The 26,580-nt window shown below is 56.7% G+C and overlaps 1 protein-coding gene across 1 annotated transcript in view; it reads left to right on the forward strand.

Annotated features, from left to right (window-relative positions):
* Positions 1–26,091, forward strand: part of LOC104304928 (ubiquinol-cytochrome-c reductase complex assembly factor 1) — a 62,630-nt gene extending 36,539 nt beyond the window's left edge. Inside the window, exons 8-10 of the mRNA XM_054173387.1 lie at positions 15,092–15,169; positions 16,420–16,533; positions 25,901–26,091. Of these exons, the coding sequence (XP_054029362.1) occupies positions 15,092–15,169; positions 16,420–16,533; positions 25,901–26,035 (327 nt within the window). The 3' untranslated portion in view covers positions 26,036–26,091. The remainder of the gene's footprint in view (positions 1–15,091; positions 15,170–16,419; positions 16,534–25,900) is intronic.
* Positions 26,092–26,580: the final 489 nt, after the last annotated feature.

Here is a 26,580-nt window from a genome sequence, read left to right on the forward strand (position 1 = left end):
TGTCAGGATTGAAGGGAGCTCAAGGCTCAGCCAGCCCCAACCCCCTGCCATGGGCAGGGACACCTCACACCACAGCAGGTTGCTCACAGCCACCTCCAGCCTGGCTGCAAACACCTCCAGGCAGGAGGCTTCCACCACCTCCCTGGGCAACCTGTGCCAGGCTCTCACCACCCTCCTGGGCAACAACTTCTTCCTCACATCCAAGCTCCATCTCCCCACTTCTAGTTCTGCTCCATCCCCCCTAGTCCTCTCCCTCCCTGACACCCTCCAAAGTCCCTCCCCAGCTTGCTTGCAGCCCCCTGCAGATCCTGGAAGGCCACCAGAAGCTCTCCTGGGAGCCTTCTCCTCTGCAGCCTGCACAACCCCAACTCTCTCAGGCTGTCTCCAGACCAGAGCAGCTCCAGCCCTCTGCTCCTCCTCCTGGCCCTGCTCTGGACACCTTCCAGCCCCTCCAGAGCCTTCCTGTCATAGGGGCAATAAATTAAAACTGTGAAGAACAAAACCTCTAATGAAAGACTCATCAGGGTCAGAGTGAGGTGAGTATGATTCTTGAATGCCTTCAGGAGGTGAGAGGAGAAGGCCTAAAACTAATAGGATTTTAAACCAGAGCTTGAGTTTTGTGCTCATTGAACTATTGCAGTTGGTTCACCTCTGGTGGGAAGTTGCTGTGTTGGAATCACAGGAGCGGAGCTTCTCCTGCCCCTCTACTCTGCCCTGTTGAGGTCACATCAGGAATATTCTGTCCAGTTCTGGGCCCCTCAGGTCAAGAAGGACCTCAGGGGACTGCTTGAGAGAGTCCATCCCAGAGGCACAGAGCTGCTGCAGGCAGTGGAGCATCTCCTGTGAGGCCAGGCTGAGGGAGCTCCAGGCCTCTGCAGCTTGGAGCAGAGGAGCCTGAGGGCTGCCCTCAGTGCTGGGGATAAAGACAGAATAGAAGACTAGACTACACTAGACTAGACTAGACTAGACTAGACTAGACAGAATAGAAGACTGGACTCGAATAGAATAGAATAGAATAGAATAGAATAGAATAGAATAGAATAGAATAGAAGAGACCAGGTTGGAAGAGACCTTCGATATCACCCTGTCCAACCTAACATCCAACCCACCTAATAACTAAACCATGCAACCAAGCACCCTATCAAGTCAAGATGTGCTGGAGCCAGGCTCTGCTCAGGGCTGGCCAAGGACAGCACAAGGGGCACTGGGGGCAAGCTGGAGCAGAGGAGGTGCCAGGGGAACAGGAGGGGAAACTTTGTCCCTGTGAGGCTGCTGGAGCCTGGAGCAGGCTGCCCAGAGAGGTTGTGGAGTCTCTGCTCTGGAGCCTTCCCAACCCCTTCTGGCTGTGTTCTGTGTGCCCTGCCCTGGGTGGCCCTGCTCTGGCAGGGGGCTTGGACTGGGTGATCTCCAGAAGAGCCTTTCCAGCCCCTGCCATGCTGTGACTCTGTTGTTCCCAGTACATTTCAATCCTGTTGTTGCTGCTGCTTTCCACTGCTGGTGGACTGTCAGCCACATCTTCTGCTTCCTCTTCAAGAGCTGATGACTTCACTCTTCTACACCTTTTTGGTGCCTGCCTGTCTGGAAAGACAATCCCATCAGCATCAGTTAGGTTGGAGATGAGGAACAGTTTCTTTGCTGCAGGAGTGGTCAGGGATTGGCAGAGGCTGCCCAGGGAGGTGGTGGAGTCCCCATGCCTGGAGGGGTTCCAGAAAGGTGAGGCCATGGCCTTGGGTTCCTGGTTTGGTGGCCCTGGTGGGGTTGGGTTGGTGTTGGACTGGATGACCTTTGAAGGCTTTTCCAGCCCAAACAACTCTGTGATTCTCCTGTCCCACTATTTGTCTTGCATAGATGTTAGTTTGCCTCTGGTCCCTTTCTTACCTCTTGTTAATTCCCTCAGCCTCCTTGCAGGACCCCTTTCTGTACATCACACTGGCACCTCTCTCTCCCCCTCCCTTCCTTCCTGTTCACTTAATCCTTTGACAGCCAGCAGTGCCAGTGGGGCCTTCTCTCCCCCCACTGCAGTGCTGATTACCACATGGTGATGTGTTCAGAGGTCCACAATGGAAGCTCAGGATCTGTCCTCCTGTCTGCTTGCTTCAAACCCACCCTTGCATGTTGGCTTCATTGCCTGGCTTCCTTCAACTCCTGATCTCTCTTTTCTTCCAGTCCCTGATTTCTTTGTCTGAGCACTTGCTTTCCCATCCACCATCCTCTTTGGTGATATTCAAGACCTGCCTGGCTGAGTTCCTGTGTGATACAGGTGATCCTGCTTTGGCAGGGGGGTTGGACTGGATGATCTCTGGAGGTCCCTTGCAGCCCCTGACATTCTGTGATGCCAGCTGTGCATTGGCCATCAGCAGCACTTCCCTCCACTGCTATCCTTCTGTCTCATTTTTGACCTCTCTGACCTACACATCACTCATGTGTCTTCCAAGAACTGCTCCAAGGATCATACCTCTGGCTTGTTGCTCCCCTTGGCATTACATCTCCTGACTGCTTCCACTAGTGTTGGGGTTTTTGATTCTGTGGTGTGTACTGGGGGGGAAAGCCCAGTCTGGATCAGCTTCTCTGTGCCTTCAAAGGCCAGTCTCCAGCTCTGCTGCACTGATACAGGCTGGGCAGGGACTGGTTTGAGAGCAGCTCTGGAGAAAAGGCCTTGGGGTGCTGGGGGAGGAGAAGCTCAACAGGAGCCAGCAGGGAGCACTTGCAGCCCAGAGAGCCAAGCAGAGCCTGGGCTGCAGCAAGAGAAGTGTGGCCAGCAGGGCCAGGGAGGGGATTCTGCCCCTCTGCTCCACTCTGCTGAGACCACAGCTGCAGCTCTGGGGCCAGCTCTGCAGCCTCTGTGCCAGGAAGGCTCTGGAGGGGCTGGAAGGTGTCCAGAGCAGGGCCAGGAGGATAAGCTTCTCATGTTCAGTTAGTGCCAGTTCCCCCTTGTCCTGTCACTGGGCACCACTGGACAAAGCCTGGTCCCATCCTCCTGACACCCATCCTTAAAGTATTCAGCATCACTGATGAGAGCCCCCTCAGGCTTCCCTTCTCCAGACTAACCAGCCCCATTTCTCTCAGCCTTTCCTCATATTAGTTCCAGTCCCTTCAGCACCTCTGTAGCCTTTAGCTGTCCCCTCTCCAGCAAGTCCCTGTCCTGCTTGAACAGGGGAGCTCAGAGCTGGCCGCAGCACTCCAGATGGGGCTTCACCAGGGCCTCCCTTGTCCTGCTGGCCACACTCTTCTTGATGCACCCCAGGAGACCACTGGCCTTTTTGGCTCTCATCCACCCCTTTGCCCTTTTCTGCCTCCCACATCCCCACACCTGCATGCCCCAGCTGCCCTGTTCCCTGTCTCGCTGCACGATGCCCTTGCAGGAGGGCCGCTGGCCTGGGCGGAGCTTCCCTCTGCGCCGCTCGGCGTGGAAGGAAATCTTTGGCTCCTTGCAAGTCCTTGCTCACAATTTTAGCATCTTCTGGCAGATGATTTATTGAGAGCAGCCCCGGGCCTGAATGAAATACAGAAGCAAGATGGAAAACTCAAAGAGTATCTTACCGTGCAGCCTTCCTGCTTCCCTCCTTCGCCATGCACTCGAGGGCAGAACCAGGGTAAAGAAATCATTCCTGTTCGCTCCTGAAAGGTTACAGTCATAAAGGAACTCTTGTTAACATCAGAGTGCATGGCAGGCAGGAGCTTTCACAGTCTGGCATTGTTTATTTTACCAGCAATTTGGAACCTTCTGCACTCTTAAAATATTGGCAAGCAAATATTTAACTGTTAACTGTGCCGGGGCGTGCGTGCGCGTGAAGCCCTGGGGAGGAGGGGTGCTTGGGGAAAGTGCTTTCTCAGCTTCTGATTGAAACCAGAAGGTGCAGAATATTGGGAGAAGGTGAAAGCAAATATGACTTCAAATTGGAGTTGTGCCCCAGCGAGGAACTGATGAGAGAATGTCAACCAGGTCGTGGGGCTGCGCCGCCCTCCCCGGACCCCCAGCTGCAGCGCTGCGGCCACTTCCAGAGCCTCTCTCCCAGGAAGGGTCTGCAGGTGCTGGAAGGTGTCCAGAGGAGGGCCACAAGGAGGAGGTTCCAATACAAACAAATCTCAAGGCCTGAGAAGTGTCCCAAGCTGAAATTGGTTGGGAGAATGCTCAGAGGAAGGCTCTGTCAGCTTGAAGTCTTGTTGCTGCTCTCAGTGCTGCCTGGCTGCTGTTGAAGGCAGGCTACCACGTTAGCCAGACCCTTGGGGTAATCCACTCCTGCCTTTCCTGTGTCTGGCTGCTCCTGGCAGGTACTGAGGCTTGCCTCAGGCCTCATTGCTCTCTACAGCTCTCTGAAAGGAGGCTGGAGTGAGGCTGGTGTTGGCCTCTTCTCCCAGTACCTAACCACAGGACAAGAGGAAGGGCCTCAAGCTGTGCCAGGGGAGGCTTAGGTTGGAGATTAGGAAGAATTTCTTTGCTGCCAGTGTCTGGAAAGACAATGCCATCATTGTTGTGATTGTGCCTGGGGAGGGTTAGCTTGGAGAAGAGGAACAATTTCTTTGCTGCAGGAGTGGTCAGGGATTGGCAGAGGCTGCCCAGGGAGGTGGAGGAGTCCCCATGGCTGGGGCTGCTCAAGCAAGGTGTGGCTGTGGCACTTGGGGATGTGGTTGAATGGCCATGGTGGGCGTAGGTTGCTGGTTGGACTGGATGATCTGGGAAGGCTTTCCCAGCTCAAACAACTCTCTGGTCCTGTGAAGTGAGTGGCAGATCATGCAGAGTGAACACTGTAGTGGCACTTTGGGACATGGAGAGGTCATGAAGGTGCTGGGTAGAAGGTTGGACACAGAGGTCTTTTCCAACCTCAATGATTCTATTAAGAGCTCAGGTTTTGTGCCACCTTGGCAAGTGCTCATGGTGAGGATCTGCCTTTACTTACATTTACTCCTGTGCTTTCCAAGTGCCTCTCTTGAACTCAGTTAGGGACCTTCCTTTCAGTCTGAGCCTGACGGTGGTGTGCTAAGGAATCCCAGAATCAACCAGGTGAGAAGAGACCTCAGAGATCATCAAGTCCAACTCATCACCCAGCCCTATCTAATCAACCAGACCATGGCACCAAGTGCCTCATCCAGGCTCTTCTGAAGCCCCTCCAGGGATGCTGACCCCACCACCTCCCTGGCAGCCCATCCCAATGGGCAATCTCTCTGTCTGTGAACAGCTTCTTTCTGAGATCAAGCTTAAACTTCTCCCTGCACAGGAGCACTCTGGTGATGAGGTTTAGGCTTTAGCAAGCAGTTTGTTAACAGAGACACCACAGGAAACCCCTCTCTAGCTGTGTGCAGAGAATCAGCTCCAGGAGCCCGAGCACACAGCTTGGACCTCTTCCTTGAGAGGCTGTCAGGGAGCTCTGCCAGCCATGTGGCACAGACAGAAAGGAACTCAGAGTAAGCCTTCAGCTACTGAACATGGTGAAGGATGGTGAGCTTACCTGCTCTGCATCTTGGAACCATGGCAGAGTTTCCAAGAGAGAAGCACTCCTCATTCTCTGGAGGGCAGCCAGCTGGGGGTGGTCATCCCTTGGCACAGGTGAGGGTCTGGGACTTGCTCTGAGGACTGCTGCTGCTGATTATGCAATTAATGGGACATGCAATTAATGTTACCCATGGGACAGCAATGAGCCCTGGGGGCCAAGAAGGCCAAGGGGATCCTGGAGGGCATTCAGAGGAGTGTGGCCAGCAAAGCCAGGGAGGTTCTCCTCCCCCTCTGCTCTGCCCAGCTGAGGCTACACCTGGAATATTGCATCCAGCTCTGGGCTCCCCAGCTCAAGAGGGACAGGGATCTGCTGCAGAGAGGCCAAGGGAGGGCTGCAAGGATGCTGAAGGGACTGCAGCACTGCCTGGGGAGGAGAGGCTGAGAGCCCTGAGGGTGTTCAGTCTGGAGAGGAGAAGGCTGAGAGGGATCTGATCAATGGCTATCAATAGCTGAGGGCTGGGGGTCAGGAGGGAAGGGACAGGGCCACGCTCTGCTCACTGTGCCCTGGGATAGGCCAAGGAGCAATGGATGGAAACTGCAGCACAGGAGGTTCCAGCTCACCATGAGGAGGAACTTCTTGACTGTGAGGGTCCCAGATCCCTGGAGCAGGCTGCCCAGAGAGGTTGTGGAGCCTCCTGCTCTGGAGCCTTCCCAGCCCTGTCTGGATGTGTTCCTGTGTGACCTGTGCTGGATTCTCTGCTCCTGCTCTGGCAAGGGCTTGGACTGGAAGCTCTCCAGAGGTCCCTTCCAGCCCCTCACATTCTGTGCATCCATGCTGCTATGATTCTGGGCTCTGCTGTGGCTCTAGGTACAGGTTTGGGCAGAGCTCTGGGTGTCTGTTACTTATATCTAATACCATTCCAATGGCAGCTTGAGGGAAGGGGCATGAAAAAGCTCAAATCAGAGACATGTTTTGTCAGGAAAATTTTGTCCTGTATCTCCTTCAGGACCTGCTGCTGCTGTGGTGACTCCACCACCCCCCTGGGCAGCACATCCCAATGGTGAACGACTCTCTCAGTGAACAACTTTCTCCTCACCTCCAGCCTAAACCTCCCCTGGCACAGCTTGAGACTGTGTCCTCTTGTTCTGCTGCTGGTTGCTAGAGAGAAGAGACCAACCCCTTCTTGGCTACAGCCACCTTTCAGGGAGTTGGAGAGAGCAAGAAGGTCTCCCCTGAGCCTCCTCTTCTGCAGGCTAAGCAACCCCAGCTCCCTCAGCCTCTCCTCCCAGGGCTGTGCTCCAGACCCCTCCCCAGCCTCCTTGCCCTTCTCTGGACACCTTCAAGTGGGCTGCTCCAGTACCCAAGTGTCAGCAGGAGCTGGCTGATGTTTTGGCAGTGGAGCTAGCAGAAGGCCCTAGAGCAGTCAGTCATAACAACCCAGGTTGCCCATAGCTGTGTCACTTGTCTGGCACAAGAGGTGGGTTGATTTCTGCTGTATCAGCACAAATCATTGCACTGCTTCTCCAGCTCTGACCACTCCAGGAGGGTGCTGCTGCTGCAGGGCACCTCCTGTAATCATTACAGCCTGAGCTCAGCTGGAAGAAAGGACTCTGCTGACATACTGGGACATAGTTTCATGGCCATGGTAGGTTGACAGCTGAACTCAGTGATCTTAGAGGTCTTTTCCAACCAAAATGATTCTGTGAGCTACTGAGCAGAGCTACAGAAGCAAAGGCATTGTACAGAAAAGGCTTTTTGTTCTAGGAGGAATGGTATGATGAGAATGAGGGCTGGGGATCTATGCCAGAAAACTCCTGGATTCATGGAATGGGTTGGGTTGGAAGGGACCTTAAAGCTCATCCAGCTCCAGCCCCCTGCCATGGGCAGGGACCCCTCCCACCAGCACAGGCTGCTCAAGGCCTTGAACACCTCCAGGCAGGAGGCAGCCACAGCCTCCCTGGGCAGCCTGTGCCAGAGTCTCCCCAGCCTCACTCTAAACAATTTCTTCCTCACCTCCAGTCTCAATCTGCCCTCTCCCAGCTCAAAGCCATTGTCCCTCACTCCCAGCCCTTGTCCAGAGTCCCTCCCCAGCTCTCCTGGAGCCCTTCAGCTACTGCAAGGCTGCTCTGAGGTCACCCTGGAGCCTTCTCCAGGCTGAGCAGCCCCAACTCTCCCAGCCTGGCCCCACAGGGGAGGTTCTGCAGCCCTCTGAGCATCTTTGTGACCTCCTCTGGAGCCTCTTCAAGACTTCCAGGTCCTTCCTAGGTTGGACCAGATGATCCTTGGGGTCCTTCCAACCTGGCATTCTGGGATTCTATAGCATCTTTCACTTCAAATCCTCTGCTCATGCCTCAGATGTTTTCTTCCATCTCCATCTCTTTCCTAGCAATTTGTTAGAATACAAAACCTTATCTGAGACTTGATGCTGTGAAAGATCAGCTGCAACATCTCCCTGTGAGGCCAGGCTGAGGGAGCTTGGGGCTCTTCAGCCTGGAGCAGAGGAGCCTGAGGGCTGCCCTCAGTGCTGGGGATAAAGGTGTGCAGGGCTGGAGCCAGACTCTGCTCAGGGATGGCCAAGGACAGCACCAGGGGCACTGGGGGCAAGCTGGAGCAGAGGAGCTGCCAGGAGAACAGAAGGGAAAGCTTTGTCCCTGTGAGGCTGCTGGAGCCTGGAGCAGGCTGCCCAGAGAGGCTGTGGAGCCTCCTGCTCTGGAGACTTTCAACCCCCACCCCGGATGTGTTCTGTGTGCCCTGCCCTGGGTGTTTCAACTGCTTGATAAACAGTTCCTCTCCTGAGGGCTAAGCTACACTTCAGTGGCAAAGCTTCTTCTTTGTATTGACTTGGAGTTGTGCTTCAGGCTGAGAGCCCTGGGGCTGTTTAGGATGGAGAGGAGAAGGCTGAGAGGGAACCTTATCGATGTCTGTAAATATCTGAAAGTTGGCTGTCAAGAAGAAGGGGCCAGGATCTCTTTGGTGGTGTCCTGTGGCAGGGCAGGGAACAGCTGCTATGAGCTGGAACCCAGGTGGTTCCACCACAGTGTGAGCAGAAGCCTCTTGGGTGTGAGGCTGCTGGAGGCCTGGAGCAGGCTGCCCAGAGAGGCTGTGGAGCCTCCTGCTCTGGAGGCTTTCCAGCCCCACCTGGCTGTGCTCCTGGGTGACTTGCCCTGGGTGACCCTGCTCTGGCAGGGGGGTTGGAGTGGATGACCTGCAGAGGTCATGGAATCAACAAGGTTGGGAAAGACCTCAAAGGTGATCAAGTCCAACCTGTCATCCAAGAGCCTGTCCCTTCAAGCCCTTGCATTGTGTTTCTGTGACGGGTGGCAGTGTTCAGAACACGGTCAGGCTGAAGAGGCCATTTCCAACAAGCACTGCTTTGGATTTCCTCCTTTGCCTTGTTCTGTAAGGGAGGAATTTTCATCCCACACAGCTCCCACTGAACCACTGCTGGTTGTGTTCTGCAGTGTAGCCTCAGGTGTGCCTGGCTTGCCTAAGACACTGCTCCAGCCCTGGGGGCAGGCTTTAGCTTTCAAACCATCCCTGGGAGGTGTCCCTCCTTGTCCTGTTTGTTTAACTTGGTCACAGTATCACAGCCTCACAGAATCACCAAGGCTGGAAGAGACCTCAAAGGTCATCGAGTCCAACCTGGCACCACAGACCTCAGGACTAGACCATGGCACCAAGTGCCACATCCAGTCCCCTCTTGAACACCTCCAGGGATGGGGACTCCACCACCTCCCTGGGCAGCACATCCCAATGGTGAACAAACTTTCTCCTCACCTCGAGCCTAAACCTCCCCTGGCACAGCTTGAGACTGTGTCCTCTTGTTCTGGTGCTGGGTGCATGGGAGAAGAGACCAACCCCCACCTGGCTACAGCCTCCCTTCAGGGAGTTGCAGAGAGCAAGAAGGTCTCCCCTGAGCCTCCTCTTCTGCAGGCTAAGCAACCCCAGCTCCCTCAGCCTCTCCTCCCAGGGCTGTGCTCAAGGCCTCTCCCCAGCCTCCTTGCCCTTCTCTGGTCATCTCCCTCTGTCTGTTTCTTGCCTTCGGGCCGCTGCCGCGCGGGTTGCAGGCGCAGGGCTCTGCCTCCCCGGGGGCGCAGGGTCCGGGGCCTGTCTGGGTAATGGCCCTGCCTTGTTTTCTTTGCCCCTGGCAGCCGCCTGCTGTAAGGTTTTGCAGCCTGCGTTAAGTAATCCTCGAGGTAAGGGTTTTATGATGTCATTAAAAAGTGCGTGGCAAATCTAGAATAATAACTCCTGGAATTTGTTTATTTAAAGATGGAAAGGATAATTTATGGAGTGTGTTACATGAGACCTGCTCCCCCTTATTAGAGCTGGAGAAGTGCAGCTTATGTAGGAGCTATGTTCTGCCGGGAGGGGAGGGCAGGGAGGGGGGAGGAAGAAAAACAAGCAGCCCCGGCGCTGCCCTGCGCTGGGCATGGCTGGCTGGGAATGACATCATGCTTTATGGGCCCAGTAAAAACTTAATTAAGTCATTACAGAGGTTGCAGTCATCAGGTCACGCCGGAGCTGGGCTTTGCCTGCTGAGGCCTCTCGCTTTGGCTTCTTTTCTCTCTTGGACTTTATCTTTTGCTTTGTCCTTTCCTTCTTTGCCTTCTTATTTGCCTTTTTCTTTCTTTTCTTTTCTTTTCCTTTTCCTCTTTTCTTTTTCTCTTTTTCTTTTTCTCTTTTTCAGTTTTTTTCTTTTCCTTTTTCTTTTCCTTTTTCTTTTCCTTTTTCTTTTCCTTTTTCTTTTCCTTTTTCTTTTCCTTTTTCTTTTTCCTTTTTCTTTTTCTTTTCTTTTTCTTTTTCTTTTTCTTTTTCTTTTCTTTTTTCTTTTCTTTTTTCTTTTTCTTTTTCTTTTTCTTTTTCTTTTTCTTTTTCTTTTTCTTTTCCTTTTCCTTTTCCTTTTCCTTTTCCTTTTCCTTTTCCTTTTCCTTTTCCTTTTCCTTTTCCTTTTCCTTTTCCTTTTCCTTTTCCTTTTCCTTTTTCTTTTTCCTTTTTCTTTTTCTGTTTTTCGTTTTTCTTTTTCTCTTTTTCTTTTTCTTTTTCCTCTTCTTCTTCTTCTTCTTTGTATTCTTCTTTTCCTGTTTTTTTCTTTCCTTTTTCCTCTTTTCCTTTTATTTTTTTCTTTTATATTTCTTTTTCCTTTTTCCTTTTCCTTTTTTCTTTCTCTTTCTTTCTCTTTCTCTTTGTCTCTTTCTCTCTCTTTCTCTTTCTCTCTCTTTCTAGTTCTCTCCCTTTCTCCTCTTCCTCTTCCTCTTCCTCTTCCTCTTCCTCTTCCTCTTCCTCTTCCTCTTTCTCCCTCTCTTTCTCCCTCTCTTTCTCCTTCTCTTTCTCCTTCTCTTTCTCCTTCTCTTTCTCCTTCTCTTTCTCCTTCTCTTTCTCCTTCTCTTTCTCCTTCTCCTCCTTCTCCTTCTCCTTCTCCTTCTCCTTCTCCTTCTCCTTCTCCTTCTCCTTCTCCTTCTCCTTCTCCTTCTCCTTCTCCTTCTCCTTCTCCTTCTCCTTCTCCTTCTCTCTTTCCTCTTTCTTTTCCTTTCCCTTTCCCTTTCCCTTTCCCTTTCCCTTTCCCTTTCCCTTTCCCTTTCCCTTTCCCTTTCCCTTTCCCTTTCCCTTTCCCTTTCCCTTTCCCTTTCTCCACATGCAGTAATAACCAGGCTCTGAATCTTGGTAGCTTATAAAGTATCTGCCTGAATTTTAAGAGCTTTTATATCGGTGGGAAACTCAAAGTAACTGCAACATCAAAGGAGTGCAGAGGGACCTTGCCAGGCTGCACAGATGGGCAGAGCCCAACAGGATGGCATTTAACAAGTCCAAGTGCCAGGGGCTGTACTTTGGCCACAGCAACCCCAGGCAGAGCTACAGGCTGGGGTCAGTGGCTGAGAGCTGCCAAACAGAGAGGGACCTGGGGGTGCTGATTGACAGCTGCCTGAACATGAGCCAGCAGTGTGCCCAGGTGGCCAAGAAGGCCAAGAGCATCCTGGCCTGCAGCAGGAACAGTGTGGCCAGCAGGAACAGGGAGGTCATTCTGCCCCTGTACACTGCACTGGTTAGGCCACACCTGGAGTCCTGTGTCCAGTTCTGGGCTCCTCAGTTTAGGAAGGAGTTTGAATTGCTGGAAGGTGTCCGGAGAAGGGCAACAAGGTTGGTGAGGGGCTTGGAGCACAGCCCTGGGAGGAGAGGCTGAGGGAGCTGGGGTTGCTTAGCCTGCAGAAGAGGAGGCTCAGGGGAGACCTCATTGCCCTCTACAGCTACCTGAAGGGAGGTTGTAGCCAGGCAGAGGTTGGTCTCTTCTCTCTAGAAACCAGCACCAGAACAAGAGGACACAGTCTCAAGCTGTGCCAGGGGAGGTTTAGGCTGGAGGTGAGGAGAAAGTTCTTCACCGAGCGAGTCGTTCGCCATTGGGATGTGCTGCCCAGGGAGGTGGTGGAGTCCCCATCCCTGGAGGTGTTCAAGAGGAGATTGGATGTGGCACTTGGTGCCATGGTCTAGTCATGGGGTCTGTGGAGACAGGTTGGACTCAATGATCCTTAGAGTCTCTTCCAACCTTAGTTATACTGTGAGACTGTGATACTGTGAGTTGTCCTTGGGGTTGCACTGCTTGTAAAAGCCAGAAGATAGTGGTTGGGTGGAGGAATGTTTGACCTGCAGCTTTGCTAGCCTGGTGTGGCAAACACTGATTGCTGTTTGGATAGCAAAGCTGCTGCATAATGAGCAAGGCAAGACCTCTGAGCTGGAACAGGGCTGCCCAGAGCTGTGGTGCCCAGAGACAGGGCAAGGGGCAGTGGGCACAAACTGGAACCCAGGAAGTTCCACTTCAACGTAAGGAGAAACTTCTTTGGTGTGAGGGTGCTGGAGCCCTGGAGCAGGCTGCCCAGAGATGTGGTGGAGGCCCCAGCCCTGGAGACACTTAGTGTGGTCCTGAGCAGTCTGATCTAGTAGGAGCTGCCCCTGCTGCCTGCAGGGGGCTGGGACAGGATGCCCTTCGAGGGTCCCTTCCAGCCCCATGCATTCTGTGCCTCTGGGTGTTTGGGACATGTGGTTCACAGTGCCCTAGCTGTGGTAAGCCACCCACAGCCCCAGCAGTGCTTGTTCCACAGGGCTGATGGCCTGCCCTGCACTCCTCTCTGCAGTTCCTCTGTTGTGAAGCACATCTGCAGGGTGCAGTCACACACACAAGGGTTCTGCTGGCACACCCCTGGCATTTGCACCTGGGTTGTAGGCAGGACTGGAGAAAAGAAATGCTTAGGATCTCCTGGATCTCACATGAGAGGCGACACAAAGAAGGACCACAGAATGGTAGGGGTTGGAAGGGACCTCCAGAGATCACTGAGTCCAATCCCCCCTGCCAGAGCAGCATCACTCAGGAGAGGTTACACAGGACCATATCCAAATGGGGCTTGAAGGCAGGAGACTCCACAGCCTCTCTGGGCAGCCTGCTCCAGGCCTCCAGCAGCCTCACACCAAAGAAGTTTCTCCTCATGTTGAGGTGGAAGCTCCTGGATTCCAGTTTGTGTCCATTGCCCCTTGTCCTGTCTGTGGGTACCACTGAGAAGAGCCTGGCCTCTTCTTCTTGACCCTTCAGATATTGATAGACATTTATCAGACCTCCTCTCAGCCTTCTCTTCTCCATCCTAACCAGCCCCAGGGCTCTCAGCCTGAAGCACAGCCCAAAGTCATTGCAAAGAAGAAGCTTTACCACTGGAAGTGTAGCTTAGCCCTGAGGAGAGGAGCTGTTTATCAGATGGTTTTGCTGGTAGAAGCAAAAAGCAGAGTCAAAAGAAAGAGAGTTTGGGTGAGGGAAATGCACCCAAAGTCCTGCAGCCATCACTCTGCACTAGGCAGCTGATCTCCTTTTGCTCTGGCTTAAGCTCACATGGGGTCAGTTCTGCAAGGCACTGGTGTGGCTTAGGCCAAAGCAGCAAGTATTAAAGCAGCTCTTAAAGGGAGTGAAAAAACAGAGTGGAACTTGGTCTGACTGACACTTACAGCACAGGGAGAATGATAGAACCACAGAGCTGTCAGGGCTGGAAGGGACCCCAAGGCTCAGGCAGCCCCAACCCCCTGCCATGGGCAGGGACACCTCACACCACAGCAGGTTGCTCACAGCCACCTCCAGCCTGGCTGCAAACACCTCCAGGCAGGAGGCTTCCACCACCTCCCTGGGCAGCCTGTGCCAGGCTCTCACCACCCTCCTGGCCAACAACTTCTTCCTCACAGCCAAGCTCCAGCTCCCCACTTCTCATTCTGCTCCATCCCTCCCTGACACCCTCAAAATCCCTGCCCAGCTTTCTTGGAGCCCCCTGCAGATCCTGGAAGGCTCTGGCAGAAATGTAGTCCCAGTCAAAAACTGTAAAGCCTGAGCTTGTGAGGCGCTGTAGAAAGAGAATTGGTGTGGTTCCTGCAGCAGAAAGCCAGCACTGACAGGGGAGAGGAGTGGGGGGCAGGGGGCCTCCACCCTTAGCCCTGCAGCACTTCCACTCTCACAGAATCTCAGTGAGAATGGCAGAAGGTGTGGGAGTGCTGCAGGCCAGTGACAAGGCAGCAGAGTCCTCCTTCTGCTGGCCTGTGCTGCCACTGCCAGGACAGCTTGGCCCTCACTCCCTCCACAGCTGCTGCTGCTTTCCCTCTGCTCCTGGAGCTGAGGCAGTGCTGCTGCCTGAGCGTTTCTCTGCCATCCTTGCACTCCAGAGCCCACTGCCATTGGGGTGCAGAGTTGGCAGAGCTGGCTGCTGGGCTGTCCTGCAGTGCTGCACTGCACTGCCATCCTTACAGCTGAATGAGCTTCAACCAGAGCAAGGGCAGGTCCTGCACCTGGGCCACAGCAATCCTCACTGTCAGTGCAGCCTGGGGGAGGAAGTGAGAGGAAGCAACCCTGAGGAGAAGGCCTTGCGGGTGCTGGTGGTGAGAAGCTGGCCAGGAGCAGGCAGTGAGGGACTGCAGCACAGGAGGCCAAGGGCAGCCTGGGCTGCAGCCAAAGCAGTGTGGCCAGGGAGGTGATTCTGCCACTGTGCTCTGCTCTGGGGAGGCCTCACCTGCAGGGCTGTGTGCAGGGCTGGAGCCCTCAGCACAGGAAGGACCTGGAGCTGAGGGAGAGGGGCCAGAGGAGGCCATGCAAATGCTCAGGGGGTTGGAGCAGTTCTGCTGTGAGCACAGGCTGAGGGAGCTGGGGGTGTTCAGCCTGGAGAGGAGAAGGCTCCAGGGAGACCTTAGAACAGCCTGGCAGTACCTGAAGGGGCTACAGGAAGGCTGCAGGGAGACTGTTCCCCAAGGCCTGCAGGGACAGGCCCAGGGGCAATGGCTTCAGAGCAGAGCAGATTGAGACTGGATGTGAGGAACAAGTTCTGCCCCAGGAGGCTGCTGGAACACTGCAGCAGGCTGCCCAGGGAGGTGGTTGAGGCTCCATGCCTGGAGCTATTCCAGGGGAGGCTGGAGAGGGCTCTGGGCAGCCTGCTCCAGGGGAGGATGTCCCTGCTGGGGGCAGGGGCTGGGACTGGATGAGCTGTGGAGCTCCCTTCTGGCCTGGACCATTCTGTGGTTCCATGAATCCCAGCCCAGGGCAGCCAGGGCACTGTTCCTTCCTTGCCTCCTGAGGCAGAGACTGCACTTTTCACATCATCTCCTCCTTAGGGCCTGGACTGATGCTTTGCTCTTTTGTTTTTCAGATTAATTCTGTTGTTCTCAAGCAAGATATGAGAAGCATGGTAGAAAATTTCTATGCAGCTCTCTTTGGGTATGATGAGGTAAGAAGGATATTGTCCTGCAAGAGCATTCATGACCACAAAGTGCTCCAGAAGGGTGAAATGTTTGCCAGGTGTCCTTGGAGAAATCTTCCATTATGGAACTGTAGATTCATGGAATGGGTTGGGTTGGAAGGGAGCTCAAAGCTCAGCCAGCTCCAGCCCCCTGCCATGGGCAGGGACCCCTCCCACCAGCACAGGCTGCTCAAGGCCTCATCCAGCCTGGTCCTGAACACCTCCAGGCAGGAGGCAGCCACAGCCTCCCTGGGCAGCCTGTGCCAGGCTCTCCCCAGCCTCACTGCCAACAATGTCTTCCTCCTCTCCACTCTCAGTCTCTCCTCTCCCAGCTCAAAGCCATTGTCCCTCAGCCTGGCACTCCCAGCCCTTGTCCAGAGTCCCTCCCCAGCTCTCCTGGAGCCCTTCAGGTACTGCAAGGCTGCTCTGAGGTCTCCCTGGAGCCTTCTCTCCTCCAGGCTGAGCAGCCCCAACTCTCCCAGCCTGGCCCCACAGGGGAGGCTCTGCAGCCCTCTGAGCATCTCTGTGGCCTCCTCTGGAGCCTCTCCAGCAGGTCCAAGTCTCTCTTATGCTGGGGGCCCCAGAGCTGGAGGCAGTGCTGCAGGTGGGGGCTGAGCAGAGCAGAGCAGAGGGGCAGAATCCCCTCCCTGTGCTGCTGCTCTCCCTGCTCTGGCTGCAGCTCAGCATTCAGCTGGCTCTGGGCTTCCAGGGCCCAGTGCTGGCTCCTGGGGACTTTGTCACCCCCTGACAGCCCCAAGGCCTTCTCCAGGCTGGTCTTGAGCCACTCCTCACCCAGCCTGGATTTGTGTTTGGGGTTGCAGGACCTTGCCCTTGGGCTGGTTGAACTTCATGATGCTGGCATGGACTCACAGCATCACACAGTCTCACAGAATCACCAAGGTTGGAAGAGACCTCAAAGGTCCTCAAGTCCAAGCTGGCACCACAGACCTCAGGACTAAACCATGGCTCCAAGTGCCACATCCAATCCCCTCCTGAACCCCTCCAGGGATGGGGACTGCACCACCTCCCTGGGCAGCACATTCCAATGATGAATGACTCTTACCTCTCAGTGCTGTCCAGGCCCCTCTGGATGGTTCCCTTCCCTGCAGAGTGCCAGCTGCAGCACCAGCTTGGTGCCAGCCCCAGCGCTGCCGAGGATAGCCCTGCTGGCTGGGGAGCGCCGTGGCTGTCCAGCCTCTCCAGGGGCAGTGTTTAATCTCCCTCTGCTCTTCCTGTAGGGGATCCTCTCTGATGACCACGTTCTGGCAGCAGCTCTCTGGAGGAACCTTTTCAACAGGAGCTGTGAGGACCCTCGGCACCTGGAGCTGCTGGTGGAGTATGTCCGCAAGCAGGTAGGGCCCAGCGCCAGGGGCAGCTCCCTGCAGCCTCCTGGGCAGAGGGCAAACATCCCTGTGCTGCACCACAGCTGGGCTCAGCTCCCCTCCATTCCCTGTGCTGCACCACAGCTGGGCTCAGCTCCCCTCCATTCCCTGTGCTGCACCACAGCTGGGCTCAGCTCTGCTCCATTCCCTGTGCTGCACCACAGCTGGGCTCAGCTCCCCTCCATTCCCTGTGCTGCACCACAGCTGGGCTCAGCTCTGCTCCATTCCCTGTGCTGCACCACAGCTGGGCTCAGCTCCCCTCCATTCCCTGTGCTGCACCACAGCTGAGCTCAGCTCCCCTCCATTCCCTGTGCTGCACCACAGCTGGGCTCAGCTCTGCTCCATTCCCTGTGCTGCACCACAGCTGGGCTCAGCTCCCCTCCATTCCCTGTGCTGCACCACAGCTGGGCTCAGCTCTGCTCCATTCCCTGTGCTGCACCACAGCTGGGCTCAGCTCTGCTCCATTCCCTGTGCTGCACCACAGCTGGGCTCAGCTCTGCTCCATTCCCTGTGCTGCACCACAGCTGGGCTCAGCTCCCCTCCATTCCCTGTGCTGCACCACAGCTGGGCTCAGCTCCCCTCCATTCCCTGTGCTGCACCACAGCTGGGCTCAGCTCTGCTCCATTCCCTGTGCTGCACCACAGCTGGGCTCAGCTCTGCTCCATTCCCTGTGCTGCACCACAGCTGGGCTCAGCTCTGCTCCATTCCCTGTGCTGCACCACAGCTGGGCTCAGCTCTGCTCCATTCCCTGTGCTGCACCACAGCTGGGCTCAGCTCTGCTCCATTCCCTGTGCTGCACCACAGCTGGGCTCAGCTCCCCTCCATTCCCTGTGCTGCACCACAGCTGGGCTCAGCTCTGCTCCATTCCCTGTGCTGCACCACAGCTGGGCTCAGCTCTGCTCCATTCCCTGTGCTGCACCACAGCTGGGCTCAGCTCTGCTCCATTCCCTGTGCTGCACCACAGCTGGGCTCAGCTCCCCTCCATTCCCTGTGCTGCACCACAGCTGGGCTCAGCTCCCCTCCATTCCCTGTGCTGCACCACAGCTGGGCTCAGCTCCGCTCCATTCCCTGTGCTGCACCACAGCTGGGCTCAGCTCTGCTCCATTCCCTGTGCTGCACCACAGCTGGGCTCAGCTCTGCTCCATTCCCTGTGCTGCACCACAGCTGGGCTCAGCTCCCCTCCATTCCCTGTGCTGCACCACAGCTGGGCTCAGCTCTGCTCCATTCCCTGTGCTACACCACAGCTGGGCTCAGCTCTGCTCCATTCCCTGTGCTGCACCACAGCTGGGCTCAGCTCTGCTCCATTCCCTGTGCTGCACCACAGCTGGGCTCAGCTCTGCTCCATTCCCTGTGCTGCACCACAGCTGGGCTCAGCTCTGCTCCATTCCCTGTGCTGCACCACAGCTGGGCTCAGCTCCCCTCCATTCCCTGTGCTGCACCACAGCTGGGCTCAGCTCCCCTCCATTCCCTGTGCTGCACCACAGCTGGGCTCAGCTCCCCTCCATTCCCTGTGCTGCACCACAGCTGGGCTCAGCTCTGCTCCATTCCCTGTGCTGCACCACAGCTGGGCTCAGCTCTGCTCCATTCCCTGTGCTGCACCACAGCTGGGCTCAGCTCCCCTCCATTCCCTGTGCTGCACCACAGCTGGGCTCAGCTCTGCTCCATTCCCTGTGCTGCACCACAGCTGGGCTCAGCTCTGCTCCATTCCCTGTGCTGCACCACAGCTGGGCTCAGCTCCCCTCCATTCCCTGTGCTGCACCACAGCTGGGCTCAGCTCTGCTCCATTCCCTGTGCTGCACCACAGCTGAGCTCAGCTCCCCTCCATTCCCTGTGCTGCACCACAGCTGGGCTCAGCTCCGCTCCATTCCCTGTGCTGCACCACAGCTGGGCTCAGCTCTGCTCCATTCCCTGTGCTGCACCACAGCTGGGCTCAGCTCTGCTCCATTCCCTGTGCTGCACCACAGCTGGGCTCAGCTCTGCTCCATTCCCTGTGCTGCACCACAGCTGGGCTCAGCTCTGCTCCATTCCCTGTGCTGCACCACAGCTGGGCTCAGCTCTGCTCCATTCCCTGTGCTGCACCACAGCTGGGCTCAGCTCTGCTCCATTCCCTGTGCTGCACCACAGCTGGGCTCAGCTCTGCTCCATTCCCTGTGCTGCACCACAGCTGGGCTCAGCTCTGCTCCATTCCCTGTGCTGCACCACAGCTGGGCTCAGCTCCCCTCCATTCCCTGTGCTGCACCACAGCTGGGCTCAGCTCTGCTCCATTCCCTGTGCTGCACCACAGCTGGGCTCAGCTCTGCTCCATTCCCTGTGCTGCACCACAGCTGGGCTCAGCTCCCCTCCATTCCCTGTGCTGCACCACAGCTGGGCTCAGCTCTCCTCATAGGCAGAGCTGAGCCTGAGAAGCCAGGCATTCTTCTTTAAGGAGGAAAAGGTCCAAGTATAAAACCTGGCTGATGCCCCTTGAGACATGGAGACTTGTGTGCAGCTCAGGATGGGATGGGATGGGATGGAATAGAGCAGAATAGAATAGAATTAACCAGGTTGGAAAAGACCTTCAAGATCATCCAGTCCAACCTCTCCCCCAGCACCATCTGATCAACCAAACCATGGCACCAAGGGCCTCATCCAGGCTCTTCCTCAACACCTCCAGGGATGGGGACTCTACCACCTCCCTGGGCAGCACAGCCCCAGGGCCAATCTCTCTTGCTGGCAAGAATTTCTTCCTCACCTCCAGCCTGAACTTCCCCTGGCACAGCTTGAGACTGTGTCCTCTTGTTCTGGTGCTGGGTGCCTGGCAGAAGAGACCAACCCTCACCTGGCTACAGCTTCCCTTCAGGTCTGCAGCCCTCAGCACAGGAAGGACCTGGAGCTGATGGAGAGGATCCAGAGGAGGCCATGAAAATGCTTAGGGGGTTGGAGCAGCTCTGCTGTGAGCACAGGCTGAGGGAGCTGGGGGTGCTCAGCCTGGAGAAGGCTCCAGGGAGACCTTAGAGCAACCTTCCAGTACCTGAAGGGGCTACAGGAAGGCTGCAGGGAGACTGTTCCCAAAGGCCTGCAGGGACAGGCCCAGGGGCAATGGCTTCAGAGCAGAGCAGAGCAGAGCAGATTGAGCTTGGATGTGAGGAACAAGTTCTGCCCCAGGAGGCTGCTGGAACACTGCAGCAGGCTGCCCAGGGAGGTGGTTGAGGCTCCATCCCTGGAGCTATTCCAGGGGAGGCTGGAGAGGGCTCTGGGCAGTGCAGGATGTCCCTGCTGGGGGCAGGGGCTGGGACTGGCTGAGCTGTGCAGCTCCCTTCCTGCCCAGAGCACTCTGTGAGTGTGTGAGGGGCAGCAGCAGCTGGCACAGGCCACACACAAGCTGCTAGGCCAGGCAGCAGAGGGGGCACCTGGAGCCCCCCAGGGCTGTGCTGGGACAGTACCTGCAGCCCCAGGGGCAGTGTGGGCATTAGCTGAGCTCAGCAGGGGCTGGGGTGGTTTGTGGGAAGGACAAAGCTTCACCTCTGTGTTGAGAAGCTTGAGCAGGACTTGGCCTTGAAGGCTTCTCCTGCCCTACTCAGGCAAGAGAGCAGGAAGGGCACCACTCAGAGCTGCAGAGGATGCTGGAGCAGTGGGAGAGAGGGAGGGCAGAGGCAGAAGGGGAGCATGGAAAGCCCATTGTATGGTACTGCAGCAGCACACAGGACAGGAAGTCTCTGCTGAGCTCTGTGGGAAAGAATGAAAAGCTGCTGGGTTTGTTTTCCAGAGTCATTTCTGTCCCTTTCAGTTAATACCTGGAGGAAACCACCCCAAGCAGTGAATCAGGTTTCCAGGTGCACTTGCAGCCCAGGAGGCCAGTCACAGCCTGGGCTGCATCGGCAGAAGGGTGACCAGCAGGTTGAGGGAGGTGATTGTGCCCCTCTGCTCTGCTGGGGCCCCAACTGGAGTACTGCCTCCAGCTCTGGGGCCCTCAGCACAGGAACAGAATAGAATAAACCAGGTTGGAAGAGACCTTCAAGATCATGGAGTCCAACCTATCATCCAACACCACCCAACCAACTAACCCACGGCACCAAGCACCCTGGCAAGCCTCGCCCTGAACACCCCCAGCGACGGCGACCCCACCGCCTCCCCTGGCAGCCCATCCCAGTGGGCAATCACTCTCTGTGTAGAACTTCCTCCTAACCTCCAGCCTAAACCTCCCCTGGCACAGCCTGAGACTGTGTCCTCTTGTTCTGGTGCTGGCTGCCTGGCAGAAGAGACCAACCTCTGCCTGGCTACAGCCTCCCTTCAGGCAGTTGTAGACAGCAATGAGGTCTCCCCTGAGCCTCCTCTTCTGCAGGCTAAGCAACCCCAGCTCCCTCAGCCTCTCCTCCCAGGGCTGTGCCCCAGACCCCTCCCCAGCTTTGTTGCTCTTCTCTGGACACCTTCCAGCAGCTCAACCTCCTTCCTAAACTGAGGGGCCCAGAACTGGACACAGGACTCCAGGTGTGACCTAACCAGTGCAGTGTACAGGGGCAGAATGACCTCCCTGCTCCTGCTGGCCACACTGTTCCTGATGCAGGCCAGGATGCCCTTGGCCCTCCTGGCTGCCTGGGCACACTGCAGGCTCATGTTCAACTACCATCAACCAGCACCCCCAGGTCCCTCTCTGCCTGGCTGCTCTCAGCCACTCTGACCCCAGCTCTGCATGGGGTTGTTGTGGCCAATGTACAGAAGGACCTGGAGCTGCTGGAGCAGGACCAGAGGAGGCCACCAAGATGCTCAGAGGGCTGCAGAACCTCCCCTGTGGGGCCAGGCTGGGGGGGAGTGGGGGCTGTTCAGGCTGGAGAAGAGAAGGCTGCAGGGAGACCTTACAGTGGCATTTAGATATCTGCAGGGGCTCCAGGAGAGCTGGGGAAGGACTTCTGATAAGGGCTGGGAGTGCCAGGACAGGGACAGTGGCTTGAAGCTGGAACAGGATGGCTTTAGATTGGACATTGGGAGGAAGTTGTGCACGTGGGGATGGTGGAACACTGCAACAGGCTGCCCAGAACAGATCTGGTGAGGGCCCCATCCCTGGAGGAATTCAGGGTCACACTTGCTGGGGCCCTGAGCAGCCTGCTCCAGTTGGAGCTGTCCCTGCTGACTGCAGGGGGCTGGGACAGGATGAGCTTTGAGGGTCCCTCCCAACCCACTGCATTGTGTGGTGCCATGAAACATTGGTACCACAGCATCCAGGACAGGAGAGGGGTGAGAGAGCTTCTGGAGGAAGAATGTAGGCAGCTGGGCAGGGAGCTGAAGACCCAAAGCACCCCAGCAGCATTCCCTGAAATGCTGCCAATGCTGTATTCAAGCCCAGCTGGAGGCCTGGAGGGAGTGCTGCAGTGTGTGTGTGACACAGTGGCATGGCAAGGGAAGGGCTGAACTTTGTGAGGGCCTGAGGACACTTCTGGACTGCTGGAGGGCTTCACAGGAGGCATACATTTGACTTAGTGCTTGAGGTCACTGATGTTAGGAGGCTGTAGGGAAGGGTAAAAGTGGAGGTTGCCAGGGAGCAGAGCTGTATGGAAAGGCTGAGACTGGAGGGACTCTGCTGCACTCCTGGATGTGCAGAGGGCAGGACAGGAGCTGTCAGAGCTTGGTGACGAGACAAGGATCACACAGAGGAGGGCTGCATGCTGGGGAGGAATCAGCACAGCTGCTGGGAGAGAAACAGTCCCAGCCCCACAGGCATGCTGCTGAGCTCCAAGCTGGCTGTTAGGACTGAGTCCAGGAGGTCATGGCTCTGTTAGCAGCCTCTCAGCTCTGCTCTCTGGAGTGCTTCAGGAAGGAAACCCCATGCTCAGAACTACAGAGGCAGGATTAGGGAAGCCAAGAGCGTTGCTGTGCCACTTCTGACATCCTTGCACCCTCCTGCTCATGTGCATGGTTTGGATTCTGAGCAGCAAGGAAGAGGAGGAAGGCTCAGGGAAGGGCAGTAAGGCTGACACAAAGCAGCTCTTGGCTAGCAGTGGGGAGGATTGCCCTGGAGTCACAGAATGGTTTGGGTTGGCAAAGCCCTCTGAGATCCCCCAGTCCAACACAACCCAACCCCACCATGGCCACCCAGGTGCCATGGCCACACTTGTGGAACACCTCCAGGCATGGGGACTCCACCACCTCCCTGGGCAGCCTCTGCCAGGCCCTGACCACTCCTGCAGCAAAGACATTTTGCCTCCTCTCCAAGCTCAGCCTCCCCTGGCACAATTCCAGGCCATGTCCTCTCCTTCTCTCACCTGAGAGCAGGGATCAGAGCCCAACCCCTGCCTGGCTCCAACCTTCTTTCAGGAGGAGGTTTGACATCCTCAGCAATGAGGCTCATTGCATGCAGGGGGCTGTTGAAGGCCTTCCAGTAGGTCTGTCCAGGCAGGGCACAATAAGGCTTGCTGGGGCTCAGGCCAGCCATGAGCTTTCAAGCTGCAGCCTGAGAGCAGGGCAATGGGGTCCCTGCAGATGGCTTTCACCCACAGAGCAGCCTCAACATCAGCTCCAGTTAGCACCTCCTGACATCCAACTCTGCTCAGTTCTCCTAGCTTGTGAGCTTGAGTTACAAACCTGATCTGAGTCACTGCCCTGTGTCCTGTGAGAGGACAGCTCTGGGCAATCTGGAAGGCATGAGAGAAGTGAGCAAGGCAAGAGCAGTGCACTGGTACAAGAGCGTGGGGGTAGCTGATGCCACAAGTGGTTTGGCATCCTCCAGCAGGGCTGGGGAGGTTCTGCTGCCCCTCTGCTCTGCCCTGCTGAGCCCACAGCTGCAATCCTGTGTCCAGTGCTGGGCTCCCCAGCTCAAGAGAGACAGAGAGCTGCTGGAGAGAGTCCAAGGCAGAGCCAGGAAGATGCTCTGGGGACTTGAGCATCTCCCCTGTGGAGAGAGACTGAGAGCCCTGGGACTGTTGAGTCTGGAGAGGAGGAGGCTGAGAGGGATCTGATCAATGGCTATCAATAGCTGAGGGCTGGGGGGCAGCTGGAGGGGGCCAAGCTCTTCTGGGTGGTGCACAGCAGTAAACCAAGGAACAATGGAGACAAACTTGAGGAGAAACTTCTTTACTGTGAGGGTGCTGGAGGCCTGGAGCAGGCTGCCCAGAGAGGCTGTGGAGTCTCCTTCTGTGGACACATTCAAAGCCCACCTGGATGCATTCCTCTGCAGACTGCCCTGGGTGCCCCTGCTCTGGCAGGGGGCTTGGACCCAGTGATCTCTGGAGGTCCCTTCCAAGCTCTAATGTGCTGTGATTCTGTGAGCCTGCAGCTGCAGCTGGGTGCCCAAGCCACAGGCAAGGGTTGTGGAAGAAAAGTCTGGCAGGGCTGCTCAGAGCATCCTCTTCAGGCTCAGAATTCCTGAGCACATTTGGAGAGGGAGGGGAAACAGAGCAGGCCAAAGGCCATTGTCTGCCTGTGTTGAGTTTCCCTCCTCCCAGGGAAGCTGCTGCTGCCTGTCAGAAGCAGGCTGGGTTTGGTCAGACCCTCTGTGGCCATTGGTGTATTCCTTCCTCTGCTGAGGAGCTCCTTGGCAGGCAGTCATAGAAGCACAGAGCTGTCAGGGGCTGAAAGGACCTCAAGGATTATCCAGTCCCAACCCCCCTGCCATGGGCAGGGACACCTCACACCACAGCAGGTTGCTCACAGCCACCTCCAGCCTGGCTGCAAACACCTCCAGGCAGGAGGCTGCCACCACCTCCCTGGGCAGCCTGTGCCAGGCTCTCACCACCCTCCTGGCCAACAACTTCTTCCTCACAGCCAAGCTCCAGCTCCCCACTTCCAGTGCTGCTCCATCCCCCCCAGTCCTGTCCCTCCCTCACACCCCAGAGCAGAGGGGCAGGATCCTCTCCCTCCACCTCTGCCAATGGGCACTGGCAGCCCAGAAGCAGCTCAGCTGCCCTTGGCCTTCTGGGCTGCCAGTGCCCATTGCTGGCTCCCTGTCCCAGGCCTGATTCCTGCCCCCCTCAGAGGTGTCCCAGACCCCTATCCCTCCCTCACACCCTCCAAAGTCCCTCCCCAGCTTGCTTGCAGCCCCCTGCAGCTCCTGGCAGGCCACCAGAAGCTCTCCTGGGAGCCTTCTCCTCTCCAGCCTGCACAACCCCAACTCTCTCAGGCTGTCTCCAGAGCAGAGCAGCTCCAGCCCTCTGCTTCTCCTCCTGGCCCTGCTCTGGACACCTTCCAGCCCCTCCAGAGCCTTCCTGGCACAGAGGCTCCAGAGCTGGCCCCAGAGCTGCAGCTGTGGGCTCAGCAGAGTGGAGCAGAGGGGCAGAATCCCCTCCCTGCCCTGCTGGCCACACTTCTCTTGCTGCAGCCCAGGCTCTGCTTGGCTCTCTGGGCTGCAAGTGCTGCCTGCTGGCTCCTGCTGAGCTTCTCCTCCCCCAGCACCCCCAAGGCTCTCAAGCAAGCCTGGGGACTGTTTCCCTGGGCAGACCTCCTAGCAAGGTGCTTCTTGGGCTTGCTGAGCCAGGGTGGTGCTTTCTCCTTTACTGACTTCTGATGGCCTTGTTTTCCTTTTCCCCTTCTCTGGGTGCTTGCAGAGTCCTGTGGCAGCAGCTTGCCTCAGGGCTGTGTGACAAGAGCTTTGCTCTTTCACTGCACCTTGAGCTTCCCTCTAAAGCCTTTCTTGTGTTGCAGCAGTGGAGGCTCCCTCCCTCTTCCTCTCAGTTTCTATTACAGAGCTCAGCTGCTCCCTGCTGGGCAGCCTTTTTCGTGTGGAGTGGAGAGCCTTGCCCTGTGTGAGAGGCCTTTGATGAGAGCTCTCCCTGCAGAGGATGGAAGCAGCAGTGTGTCATCTGCCTTAAGTGCCAGGCAGATCCAGTGACTCATGCTTGCCTGGCTCCTCTGTGTCCAGAGGAGGCATTAGCTGAGGTGTTAGCAGAAGGCCTTCCACAGTTAACTCCAGTGGATCTGCAGATCCTTATCTCCCAGCCTTGCCTTGACTGCTGCTTGAGTTCCTTTCTGTGGTCTGTGTCACTCAGCTGGCAAAGCAAACTGACTCCTCCCAGTCCTGCTTGCTGCCTGCGTAGCTCTCCAGGAGCTTGGTCCACAGAATGGGTTGGGTTGGAAGGGACCTGAAAGCTCATCCAGTTCCAGCCCCCTGCCGTGGGCAGGGACCCCTCCCCCCAGCCCAGGCTGCCCCAGGCCTCATCCAGCCCTGCCCTGAACACCTCCAGGGAGGGGACAGCCACAGCCTCCCTGGGCAGCCTGCGCCGCTGTCTCCCCAGCCTCGTGGTGTCCAAGCTGAATGTGTGTGTGGTGTCCCCAGCCTCCTGATGTCCAAGCTGAATGTGCCCTGCTGCAGCTGCCCTGCTGGGTGGGTGCTGGGCTGCCTGCACTGCCCCTGAGCCCCCTGTGCTTGCAGGTGCAGCACCTGGACGCCCTGAGCGGGGAGGAGCTGCTGCTGACCGGGGAGGTGAGCTGGCGGCCGCTGCTGGAGGAGGACGCCCGCAGCATCCTCAAGCCTCTCGCCCCTGTTTACAACGACGAGGGACTCTGAGAGCCCCAGCCCCGACCCTCCTGCCCCTCAGCCCGGCTCACCCCAGCCTGGGAGGCAGGCCTGGCACTGGGCTGGGCTGGGGGGACCGGGAAGGAGCTGAGGAGCGAGCGGCGGGCTGGCTCTGCTGTCCGTGGTGCCTGGCTGGCAGGGAGCGCAGCCGCACTCTGCACACAAGTGGTAGTTGGGAACCTCCCTGCTTCTGTGGCACTCACTGACAGCCCTGCCTGCTGCCTCCAGCAGAGCAGGTGTGTGACCATCACCCACTCGCCTCAAGAAGGCATTTCTGCCCTTGGCCTCCTTGGAGAGTGGCTGCAGAGAGGTGCAGCAGCGTCCCTCTGCCTCTCTGCTTGGCTGGAATGCAGGCTGAGCTTTGCACATCGAAGCCTTTGCCCAGCCTGCTCTGGAGGTGGAGTGGTCCCTACCTGCTTCACTGAGGCTGAGAATTGCTTTAAGAGGTCCTGAAGGGTTCTGTGCAAATCCTTTTCAGGAACTCTCTGCTCCATTGCACAGGGACAGGAGGATGCAGAGAGAATAATTCCTGGTCC

Source organism: Dryobates pubescens, chromosome 26 (genome assembly GCF_014839835.1).
Source record: "Dryobates pubescens isolate bDryPub1 chromosome 26, bDryPub1.pri, whole genome shotgun sequence".
In the NCBI taxonomy this organism is placed as follows: Eukaryota; Metazoa; Chordata; class Aves; order Piciformes; family Picidae; genus Dryobates; species Dryobates pubescens.